Source organism: Squalius cephalus (genome assembly GCF_949319135.1).
Source record: "Squalius cephalus genome assembly, chromosome: 14".
Classification (NCBI taxonomy): Eukaryota; Metazoa; Chordata; class Actinopteri; order Cypriniformes; family Leuciscidae; genus Squalius; species Squalius cephalus.
Genome location: NC_137135.1, coordinates 24405047 through 24418193, shown reverse-complemented (window position 1 = coordinate 24418193; position 13147 = coordinate 24405047). Strand labels below are relative to the sequence as shown.

The following is a 13147-nucleotide window of genomic DNA, read 5'->3' as shown; positions in this document are numbered from 1 at the left end:
TTTGTACCCAAAGGTAAAATAATGATCACCGTTGATCATCCCTCACCTCGATTTGCATGATCTTCAGGAGCATCTGTAATGCTCAGATGTGCAGAAAGTCGCACAAGCCAAGCTTTCTAAGAAACCCTATCTGACTTGTGATTTACATCAGGCAGATGAAATGTTCTCCTGCAGCACAGTGTATTTCTGCTCCTCTCAAACCATCAAACATCGGCGCCAAAAGCTACTGCATTTCCACAGCAGGTATTAAAACACACAGCGAGAATGTGTGCCATAATACAATGTGTAAAAGGTACTATGCTGGAAATCAAGTGTTATGCTGCCCTGCTGAGCACTGGCCAACACTCTAAAACTAGGATGGAAACCACAGCCTTTCAACAAGAATTACACAGTGCACAATAGAACAATTGCCCCTAATATTTTCTCTCTCTTGAAGCATGTTTGTTTATGCTGCGGAGTTCAGGTCAGCTAAATGCATGTTCCAGTGAAAGAAAAGTTTAAGAAAACAAGCAAATCACACATTTCCTATAGAATGACCAGCCTGACTGCTCTAGCACTTCCCTCAGTGGGGGATTTCCTCTGTCTAACGAGGCATTGTATTCTGCAGCTATTGATGATATTTAGACGATTTGTTTATAGGCATTTTAAAGAGAGCCACAATAAAGTGCAAAGCTTTAGGGAGTCTTTAAAGAAACTGCGCCCTCTCATATGAATGGTATGTTTATGGCTTGGCAGGTGAAAAGGAAAGTCGTGGATTTTATACACATAATCATTTGGTTAATATGAAACAACCAGCTTTATATATAACCAGCCATTATCCTAACTGAAGGCTGAAAGAATATGTGGTCACAGGTGTGCATTTATCAGCATTTAACTGCTGCTCACAGCTCATCTAATCAGAATTTAGAGTTGAAGCTATCCATTTTAAAAAGACTTCCCTTCACAAGTCACTGTATTAACTTTTCTGATCCTGCATGTGCTGTGTCATTACAGGGAGAAATTGGCCAGCTGATTGGCGTTTTTCTGTCCCTAGAGAGAGAACAAAGGTTAAGTTAAATACTAGCACACCGAATTATAGCAGAGCGAGATCTATTAGACAGGCCCCCACATCCGTCAATACTCAGTATGGACGCCGAATTCTACTGCAAGCCTTCCGCTCTCCATTAAGTTCCCAGTACGCCCGGTCCCCAGGCAGGCCACAGCTAACACTGTCCCTCCGCTGAGTTACAACTCTCATGGGGCCGCTAGTTCATTTGAAAGCCTTTGTGGGGTGCCATTAATTCTGATAGATAGATATCACTAAATTGCTGAACAAACATCCTACTCAGTCATTTGCATACATTACAATAATGGTGGAAAAAAGAAAATATTCCAACCAATACGTGTTGTGTGTCTGAGCTACACTGCCAGCATTTTTCCAGTTATTGAGATCCGTTTAAAGCAGAGGACTGTATAACTACGGTTTTAATGTATGCTGCTGTATCTTGTATGTGAAATGCATTTATGTAATGAAAAACTCCCCATCCTGCCTGGGAATACCTTTATGAGGATATTCCAGGAATATAAACAACACATAATATCCTCCAAAGCATGTGGAAATGCATCAAATAAAAAAAAGAAAAAAAAAAGAAGAAGAAATAAAAGATGATGTAGAAAAAAAACATTAATGTGAATTGATGCACAGAGATCTTTAGTACTAATGACGGTTTAAATAATGTATATGAGTCAGTGGGAGTCTATTTCATTTGTCCAAATACTCATAATGCATCTGCAACTAGTCTACCATAGCTGACCTAATACTTTAGACAAACATACTCTCGCATGTTCATATTGCAAGAGGGAGTATTGAGCAGTCGGTAATAAAAGTAAATTCCTTTATTTGACTCTAAAAACTAACCCTTATGCATATCAAGAGTTTATTTCTCTCTTGCAACAGCACGCTCAGTGCATTTTCAAACCGGCCGTGATTTGATGCCACAATCATTTCTATTTAATGGATCAATATATCAACAGTGCATCGCCATGTAAGCTAATAAATGCATATTTGTTCCAGAGTCTTAAGCACCTTAATGTGAATCTAATATGATATTCCCATATTTGGTGAGATTTTTTAATATTGCGAAATGTCACCTCCACATTTTCAGAAGGGTGTGAAATGTGTACCGCTATTATTGCATTCAAAAAAAGCGGACTCCTACCTAGGCAAAATTCCTTTCCTGTTCTCTCTAGTTAAAGTCGTTTTATCTCATAAAATTTAGTACATACTAGTTCATCTTCGCTGGAAGGGCTCTAAACCTGCAGTTTGAGCTGTCATGAAACCTAAAAAAAAAAAAAAAAAATGTTCTGCATAGGAAATGCCACAATCGTATTGTGTTGGGTCTCCCTGGAGCAGAAGAGAATAAAACAAAAAGAATAGTGATTTCAGGGTAGATTAAATCACATGGAAAAAAAGGAAGAAATCTGAAGATTCAGACAGTGCCCTCCTGGAGTAGTGTGATTTGGACGAGTATCTACAAACAACAAAAACACTGTTAACAAGGTAACATCTTTTTCCTTTTTCACACAAATTTCCTTTTCCCACACCGTTTAAACAAGCCCTAAAGCTAAATTGTCAAGCTAAAAAGTGAATGTTTTAAAAACACTTCCTGCGCTGCAACTCTAAAATAGCATATTCACACTGTAGTCATTTGTCAAAAGGTCACGTTGAGGTCAAACTCATAAAGAGGGGGACAAGAAGCCAGTTGCTATGGCGAGCAATGGAGTGCACCGAGCAGAAAGCGCGCACACACACACACACCTCCAGCGTTCTTAAATTCAATCACTAAACCTCTATAGCATCTAGCCTGCTGTCCACAATGGCTGAGTGAAACAGCTTTCGGCCTCCTTTAGCTCTGTCACAATGTCTGCCCTGTCATCCGCAAAAGAGCTGGCGCAGCTGTTTGAACGCGCTGTCAGTCAGCATCTCTGCAGCCGGGCTCCGAGACCTCTGAAAACGAGTTGCGACTGGTGCACAATGAGGGTGGAGCCGTTCCCTTTCAGCCGTTTCTCACTCACTTTTCTTTCTCTGCTGGTAAAAAAACCCACTCAAATCATCAAACGGACGGGACTGTATTCAGCCAAGGCTGCGCGCCGGCTCTGATGACAGATCAGGTGAGACAGGGACGACATGCGTCTACGTTTGCACTCGGGGCCTGGTCGGCTTTTACAAGCCTCTGGGGACGCCTCGAGGCCCCCGACGCTGCCGCAGTGTATCCGCGCCTCTCCATTTCCCCTCACTCAAGTTCCAATCCTCCCCGAGTCCTGCTAATCAATGCTTTCGCTAAGGCCACAGAGGTATTCTGGCTTGTTTTTTGTGCCACACTGCAGGCTAAAGAAGCTCATTGTTCTTAAATCATACAAACCTAAGCAGCCCTCTTCGACTCGGAGCAGATTTTTAATGCGTGCCGGGGCTATTACTCTTATGCCACCCAAAGTGCAGCGTAAGCCCCCCATAAATCTCAACATTGAGCTCGTGAACAAAGAGCTAAAATAAGGTTAACTGCTGTCTTTCCTGTGCTTGGGAAACATATGGGAAGACTCTCAGACTTGATAAGTCATTGATTAATGGTCCTTACACGTAGTTAATAACACCGCTGAGGAACGGCAGAAGTCGCAGTGGGGAAATAAAAGTCAAGCAGTCGCTCAGAACGAGCGCAAAAAGTCAAATTTAAAGCACGATTTCGTGTCAGCTCTGTTTTGGCACGCATAAACATTCACATATCAGAAAGGAAAAGTCAAACAAGTGTCTAACTTCCTCACTCCTTAGAGTCTGAGAAGTGTTGTGGAATCTAATTCAATTTGAGGCTAGTGAGCACTTGCGTTCCTGTTATCGAAATGGGAGAGGTGCTTTGAGAGCTGATAGCCCTCAGAAAGTCAGAGAGAAGGAGCCTGTGGTTGGTCAGCAGATGAAATCAGCATAGGGTTATAAGTATAGAAGGCTAAGAAGCCCTCCATTAGAGTCTGTGGGGAGAAAGTTGTGCAGTATAAATAGCTCCCAGCCTGAACTCCCTTTGGAAAGCTTGAGAGACGAGGAGAATGTGGATAAACATCTCACTTTGAGACAGCCTATCCAAGCATATACAGTATTTTTGTCTTGCTTTCCATACTTAAACATTAAACATCTTTAAAAACAAGATACATTTAATTGAGAAGCCAAATTGCATAAAAAAGCACGTTTTCAGGGAATACATTTTTTTTTTTATTCTATTCGCATATTTAGTTTTTCTCCTGTTGTATTCATGCTTAAAAATAAATCAAGACATAAGGAGGAAATTAATCACATACTAAATTGATAATGTTATAAGTTCTCCATTTCAAAATAAATGCTGTTCTTTTGAACTTTCTATTCATCAAATAATTCAGAAAAAAGTATAATAACAAAAAATATCAAGCAGCACAACTGTTTTCAACATTGATAATAATCATAAATGCTTCTGGGTTGCTGCACACTTTTTAAAGTCACATTTAAGGCTTTTTAAGACCTTTTAAGACTTGAAGAAATCAAAATGAATACCGTACATTAGGAGTGCGCAATATTGACAAAAATATATCTTGATATTTTCAAAGCTGTTGATAATAATTAGATGATATTTTAATAATTGTGTTTTTGTACTGGTACCATGGCTGGTTTAGGCCTGCTGTTGACAGCAGACTCACGAAGATATTCATATTTTTCATATTCTATGCGGTTGTCAGTTCACAGCAGTGACAGAATTTTTTTATTTTTTTATTAAGGGGTAATATTTGCCACCTTAAATTGATTCCAGGGTAATTTTCACCAATATAAGGACATTTTTTCTAAATTTATTTAGAGCTAGGCATCACCTTTTATATCACATTCTAACACTCCAATTAAATTCTATTAGAATAATAACACAGTGCCACTGTTACCAGTCAAATTAAATCATTAAATCAAAATCCATCTTTGCAGTGCAGAGGTGACACAGAAGCGGCATCAGAACTGACATTAATATATTTAAACTCCATTTACAATTGCATAAATAAAGCTATGAGATTCGTTTTTTTATTCAATATTTAAATATGACATTATTTCTAATTTTAACATTTTAATTAAAGGGTAGTTACTTTAAATATGAAACTAAAACCGCCAGTAGGTGGCGGCAATAAGTCTTAATAAGTGAGTTGAGGGAGTCATTCATTCAACCGATTTGTTCAAACGGCTGATTCATTCAGGAGCAAGTGATTGGTCATTGAATCGTTAAAATGATTCGTTCAAAACGCAGATTTCAGTCAAAAAATCATCGCTGTCTGTTGCATTGAGACTCTGCTACGGTTTCATTTAGAAATTCTCGTCGGCGAAATAAAGGGAAAACAAACAATATTGACAATATTGTGTCTAAAAAGTAACTCACAATGTTACCTTGTTAATTTAACTGTTGTATAAAACAAATATCACATTTGCAATTGTGCACAGGAAAACGGCACTCTTGCTCATGTGATATTCTAATATAACAACATAATATGACATAAATATAAGACAAAAAACTAATTTGGGAACATAACTGCACTGACACATCACGCAGTGAAAGCAAAGCACGAGAGACAAATGCGATGTCAGCTCACAGTGCCTCGTACATAGTTAAAACAATGAGTAAAATATCATCGTAGGCGATAAATATCGCACATAAAGAATAAACTTACATTTACCAACTTTCTTCTCCCTCTCTCTCCTCCTTTCGCATGCAGGAGACAGACGTAGGCTAATATGCTGCCGCGAATGACGCAAATTGTCACGTGAACAAGCAAATCCACAAAGATATAAAAATAAAAAGTATGTACACTAATTAGTTTTAATTTGGATAGCATTTAGATGCATCTAAGTCAAAGTGTCATCAAAAATTTAAGACCTTTCATAAGTAAAACATTTTTAAGACTTTTTATGGCCTTACATTTTTTACATTGAATTTAAGAGTTTTTAAGAGTTTTTAAGGATGCGCGGGAAGCCTGTTCTTGAGTGGCAATTCAGCGTATTAGAATGATTTCTGAAGGATCGTGTGACATTGAAGACTGGAGTAACGGCTGCTGAAAAAATTCAGCTTTATCATCACAGGAATAAATTGTGTAGAAACACTAATTATTGTAATAATTTCATTTTTTTCTCTCCTTTAAATAAATGTAGCCTTGGTGAGCATAAAAGACATATTTCAAAAACACTGAAAAATCTTACCGACTCCAAACTTTTGTATTAACGGGAAAAGAAGAATTAACAGTGTACTGATCATAGCTTATTGGCAAAGGGACCTCGAGCCTCATTCCTGCACAGGAGCCTATGTTAAACTTTCTATCATGGAAGACAGTAGAAGTAGTAAATGCACTCAAAGGATATCGACATTTTTTCAACAAACTTATCCTGCATGTCATCAGTCTTGGGGAAGTTCTGGATGTCGTTCTCCAGCCTCTGAATATGCCGCTCCATTGTGTCCAGACTGGCTTTCAGGATCTGGGCAGATACTGCAAAAGGAAGATAGGGAAAAAAACAAAACAATGGGTTATGGGTATTCTGCTTAGTTTGTGGTCACAGAAAGAATTTTAATTTGATCCAAGACAAAAAACTACTTTTCATTTATTTACAAAACTCAAGTCTATGCATGTATGCCTAATTGTACTGAGCCACAGTGAACAGTTGGGCTTTATTATGCTATTTAATTTATTTTTTAAGTGTTTCAGATTTTTCTCCTATACTGTGTAGGCGGTAGTTGTCAGCCTACTTCATACTGTTTGATGAACTCCAGTGCTCTTATTTAAATTTCAACATCTTGACAAGCAACATATTAAGTCCAGCATCTGATTCAGCCACCAGATATCTTTTTATATAAAGTCAAATAAACACTGCACTGAAGCTACTGCCATAGGGTCTGAAGACTTTGATCAGAGACATTATTACTCAAGGTAAAGAATGCAACATTTAATATTGATAAATAATCAGGCATGGAGCATATAGGAATGGTGATTCAGGCAACTGTTGTTTGATTGATCACTTATTTGAAGCACTGATACATTTGTTAAATTGAAAAAGAAGGAATATTAAATAAATAAATAAATAAATAAATAAATAAATAGTCACTGAGAATAACATTTCATGCTATTGGCTGAAGAAAAGGCCTAAAAATCTTAGTTAGCCAAACAGAATCCATCAACTAATAACATAAGAAAGTTTGCCACAAGGAAAAAGCAGTATGTACACAAAATTATCCATGTTTGTTTAGATCTAATATGTATTCAATATTTAAAAAAAACTAAAAGTATTTAAAACACTCTTGGAACTATGAACTAATATTATATTAAATCAAATGATATATTAATATAATATCAATATAAAACATTAAAATAAAAAAAAAATATATTCATGAAGCACATACCATGCATTTTCATTTCAGTGACACGATCGATCCATCCAATTCAGAATTTGAATATGCAGCTGATTCACAATTAAAGGGGTGGTATATTGCCCTTTTTACAAGATGTAAAATAAGTCTTTGATGTCCCCAGAGTGTGTATGTGAAGTTTTAGCTCAAAATACCCCACAGATATTTTAATATGGCATGTTAAAATTGTCACTTTTTGAGGGTAAGCAAAAACGCACCGTTTTTGTGTGTGTCTCTTTAAATGCAAATGAGCTGCTGCTCCCGACACAGAGGGTGGAGCTTCAACAGCTTTTAGCCTTTTATGTTCAAACCGGAGTCAGACAAAGATAGAGACTCAAGAAGAAGTGTCAACATGTAGACAACATTTCTGAATGGTTAGTTGACGAATGTATGTAGCTTATGTGTAGTTATCTTCTAGTCATTGATAAGCATATTCTGTCTTGATAATCTATAAATCGTGTTTCGGGGGCGGGGTTTTTGCAAATTTTAGGGTTTGTGATGTCACTAACCCGGAAGGAATGTTGTGTAGTCCCTACCAGCCGTTTGTTGTAGTCCTTAAAAAGTGATTTCTTTAAAAGAAAATAACTCCCTTTGCTTTGAACTTTGAGCGTTGTAACTTTGCAGATGTTGTTTATGCTCAAACAGCAACATTACACATTAACTAAAGTTAGAAAAGTGAAATCATAATCAACCACCCCTTTAACTAATAACTAAACAATTTAGGTTTGACTAATAGGTTCTCCATTTCTAATTTGTCAAATGGACCTTCTATGTTGTTTTTCTTATCACCCTGTACTGGAGTATATTGGCTGGTTGGTGGTGTAAATCTTGCAGGTGTGCTCAGGTGGACAGGTGTACTGAAGTGATGCTGAAGTTTGCTGACTGCGGCTGCTGTCCTGAAGCTGAGTGGTGTCAGCATGGGTTCAGCTTCATTAATCTCTACATAATCACTGTTTACGGCTCTCCATCTCCCTCTGGACTCACTGTAGTCCTTTCAAGTCTGGACTTCAAAGCGCCAGCAGTGTCTTAGGGGGATCAGTAGGGATGCGGATGCAGTTGTGGCGCCGTATTGTGATTGGTGTATGGCTTTAGCTTTATTGATACACACAGTACCAATGATCATGGCACAAGAAGGCCTGTCTGAGAGGGTCAAAGCTCTGACTCATCAGAGACAAGAGAGGCTTTGTATGGGTCTTAGAGTGGACAAACACTCTTCAATAGGGTTGCCATGAGTAAGCAACCAAGGTGCATATTTCAATTAATTAATAATATCTAATATAGGTATGTCAAAAGTAAAAAGCATAGGGTTAGTTTAAAAAAAAAGGTGGGGGAGGGAGGCAGGAATGCAGATAATATATATGATACACTATATACACTATATATGATACAAACACTGTTGATATGCTACAAAAGTTTGGGGTCAGTAATATTTTAATAAAAAAATATTACTGACCCCAAACTTTTGTAGCATATTATTTTATTCAGAAAGGATGCATTATATTGGTCAAAAGTGACAGTAAATACATGCATAATGTTCTAAAATATTTATTGTCAAATAAATACTGATCTTTTGAACTTTCTATTCATAAAATAATCCTGAAAACGGTTTCCACGAAAATTTTAAGCAGCAACTGTTTTCAACATTGACAGTAATGAGAAATGTTTCTTAAGCAGCAAATCAACATTATTAGATTATATTAGATTTCGGAAGGATCATGTGACACTGAAAGACAAAAAATTTCATTTTTAAATATTACTGTTTTTAATGTATTTTTCATCAATTACTTAAAATGCAGCCTTAGTGAGCATAAGAGACAAAACTTTTTTTTTATTTTTTTTTTTTATCTTACTGACCCCAAACTTTTGGATGGTACTATTTAGTGACTTACAAAAGTCTGGTTAGCCTATAGCTGCAGGATTCAATCTCTGTTGTTTCCCGAGGTCAGGGCTAATAACATCTGCTTTAACTTTTCCAACTCGACAATAAAGCCCAAATAGGAGGACAGCGTGAAGCAGCTACAAATCTACTCAAAGCACTAGTACCAACAATATAAAGGGTAGACACCGTGTCATTAGTAGCATGCTGGAGGAAACCCACAACTGGGGATTTACTGTCCCCTAATCAAGGCTTACAAAGCCGAGGTTAACATTCTGTCTGAGGACAGGCCTTGAGAGAGAACAGAAGCAAAAGTGAGAGAGAAAATCAAGTGAGGGCACAAGTTTAAGCTTTTTCAGTGATGCTGTCAGGCCGATTCTAAAAGCTAAAACACTGTTGGTTTAAAATACTCTGATGACATGTTGCAATGATTTTTATAGGGGGAAAGAGAGAAAATTGTGGGCAGACAGATGATGGAGATGTATAGGAAAGATAGCGTGGTGTGTGCCTCTCAGGACCTGGTGCTGGGGGAATATCGAGAGTGAGAAAAAGCCAGCTCTGAGTTCAACTAATAACATCACCGACTCACTCATTTCACAGGCCTCGCCACTGATGAAACACAAACACCAGGGACCAAATGAAGAAATCTCAGCAGTGTTCCAAAACCTAGGAAGCATCCTTCTGAGGTAACATGGAATAGACTGGATAAAATCATAGAAGGCTGTTCTAAAAACTAGGCATCAAAATGTAACTTTTTCTATTTTATTTTTTTAAAGAAATTAATACTTTATGAAAATGAAGACATTTAGAATGTTAAAAAAAAGATTTCTATTTCAAATAAATGCTGTTCTTTAAACTTTCTATTCAACAAAAAATCCTGGGGGAAAAAAATCAGCGTTTCAACAAAAATATTAAGCAGCACACCTGTTTTCAAAATGTATAATGAGATAACAAGAAATGTTACTTGAGCATCAAATCAGCATTTTATAATGATTTCTGAAGGATCATGTGACACTGAAGACTGGAGTAATGATGCTGACAATTACACTTTTACATCACAGGAATTTTTACATTTTAAAATGTATTAAAATAGAAAACAGCAACTTACACAATACACCTGTTTACATACATACACCTGTATGTATGGATCAAATAAATGCTGCTACACTGAGGACAAGATACTTTCAACAACCTTGAAAAAAAGAAAATCTTAGACAACAAAATGTTTTAACACTATTTAATACAATACATTTGTTTCTTTGTTTGTATGTTTAACACCATGCCAGCTACCTCGGCTACATTCATGGCGAGAAAGAGATTAAAAAGGAACAATTTAAATAGGTTTTAAAATGTTTTTAAAAATTCTAAAACGAGATCTGGTCTTACTTCATTAAAAATCTTTTCATAAGAGTCAACTGAAAAAAATTAATTCTAACAGAGTTCAAACTTATCACAGCCCATCAAAATATGCTTCAGTAATAATGGATTCTGGCATGAGGGACATAAAGGAGGATCTTCACCCCTTAACAGAAACATATGAGTTAGTCTGGAGTGCCCTATTCAACAGTGTTTATATGTAATATGATCCCAGCGATTTTCAAAATATATTATTAATATTATATTTCAAAAACGTTTTACACCAACCACAGGATTGATTTCGTAAGTTTGTTTGTTATACACCGATCCCATTCAGCTTGAATACAATAAATATACTTGTAATTCAATCAATACTAAATAATATACTGTATAAAATTGAATCAATACCAAAAGTTATCATTATTATATATATATATATATGTTTTAATTACTGTAAATGAAAACTATTTTACGTAATATTTCTCTGCTAGGCATTTGAAGCCTATTAGGGTGCCTGACAGGCTGATTGTTAGCTAAGCAACATGCTAATGCAAAACTCTATTGGAATCAACTGAGTGAGTGAAATCAAGCGGACATAATCAATCCCTTCTGAGGTTCCATCTCTGTTATGATACTGACTTAGAAAGTAGCTGCATGTAAGAAGTCAGCAGCAAGACATTTCTGGAGCAGACCCCTTGTTTACCACAAAATAAAGTGATTTAGGAACACATGGCCTAGAGAATCTATAAATAGATACTTTATTTCCCAATGTGAGCACTTAAGAAATTAATTGCTTAGTTTAATTACTACAATAAATAGGATAATGCCACGGTGTCCAGTACAATCAGGATTTTGACTGTTAATATAGCTATAAAAAAGTTAGAGTGGTAACAGTGTGGGGTACTGCATATGAAAATTAAAATGTTAATATTTCTTTTGATGTTCCTCTGAAAGTACAGGCTCGTTATGGGTCAGTTTCAGCTTTTCAGCAATAAATTTGTTTGTCTCAGAAGCAGTTTCCCTCTTCTTAATAGAGAGCCCTGCTGGAAGCCCAAGCAGAATAAAAAAAAATATATCCTTTTGGGATATCATTAGTAAGATTAACAACAAAATAACACTGTTTACAGGGGACCAGTTCTTGCGCATTAATAACTTGAACATGCCCATTTCACATGATCTGGAGGGAGGAGGGAAAAGAAAAGAAAAAGATAACCCTGAAAAAAAATCCCTGTCCTATTCACAGCAAATGGGCTGTGGCAATTTAAACTAATGTCTACTGTCTGTGTGGTTCCATAACGCCAACAGCGTGTGCTTGAACATTCTTCACCTCCGTAGGTTAACAAATATTTTGGCTACTGGCTAGTTCCCATTACCAAAGATTCAAACTCACAAAATGTTCACTTTATTGCACTTTGTTAGGGCACGTTCACAGAAAGCATTTTTTTCTTCTTTTTTTTCTTAAGTCTATGTATAATCTTTTCAAGGCCAGTCAGTTCACAACTAAAATGGTATTTTAAAAAAATGGTGTTTCTTTATCTTAAATCACTTTTTTTTTTTTTTTTTATGGTTGCTGTAGCTATGTAGAGCTGAGATTTGAGTGAATTTAAAAATCAATGACTTCGTCGGCATTAGTGCCCATTGTGACGGCACTACACAATAGGACAAACTCCTTGCTGGTTGGCTTCTTAAAGATTTACAGTCAGGGTTTAGTGTCTGTGAGCCCTGCCCTTCTGTTCTGGCTTGCTCTGTGCGATATTCATTCTCAGAGCCAGGGGACAAAAGAGGACTATTTCATTAAGCCCCTTTCCATCTCCTCTCGCCATAAACAGCCATGAAGTAACGTCGCTTGTCATAAAAAAAGAAAGAAGATGCGCTTTGCAAAATACCAAATCATCAGCTGTAATGCCAAGGTGTCAGCGTTACTGTCAGCCATTTGTTGGAGGGCACCATTTCCATGTGAGATTTATAGGTAAGGCGTATCAATATTTCATTGCTGTAGCTGTGATGCTCGGATGATACAATGTGAATTGAGATTTATTTCGGAGCAGGATGCCCTGGTGTAGCATAAGGCATTTGTGATTCAAATAATCTCCACCAACAAAAGAAAACAAAGCATATAATAAAATACAAGGTCACCATGAACAATCATTAAGTGGTTTACAATCAAATGATTGCTTCTTTATCTCCCTGCATGTGAGGATTTGAATTACACAAGAGAGTTCATGCATGAATGAACGGACAGTATGTATGCATTCATAAAAAGGTTTTGTGTGAAAGTGTATGAATAGGACACAGGGGAAGAGTGTGTGAGCGAGAAAAATAAAGAGAGATGAGGAGGTACCTAAAGAGGTTTATGCATGAAAGCTATGGTCCATCACTTGACATATGTACACCGATAATTGGCAGGAAAGTGGGAAACTTTCATTAAACTCCAATTAGACTAGTTCATTGCATTCATCCTGTACCCAAAAAAAAAAAAAAAAAAAAATTG

At 36.8% G+C, this 13147-nt stretch overlaps 1 protein-coding gene across 7 annotated transcripts in view; it reads right to left on the bottom strand.

The window, feature by feature from the left end:
• Nucleotides 1–13147, bottom strand: part of diaph2 (diaphanous-related formin 2) — a 441959-nt gene that overhangs the window by 104259 nt on the left and 324553 nt on the right. For all 7 annotated transcript variants that reach the window (XM_079893459.1, XM_079893463.1, XM_079893458.1 and 4 more), the window contains one exon: nt 6386–6510. In XM_079893459.1, coding sequence (XP_079749585.1) covers nt 6386–6510 — 125 coding nt within the window. The remainder of the gene's footprint in view (nt 1–6385; nt 6511–13147) is intronic.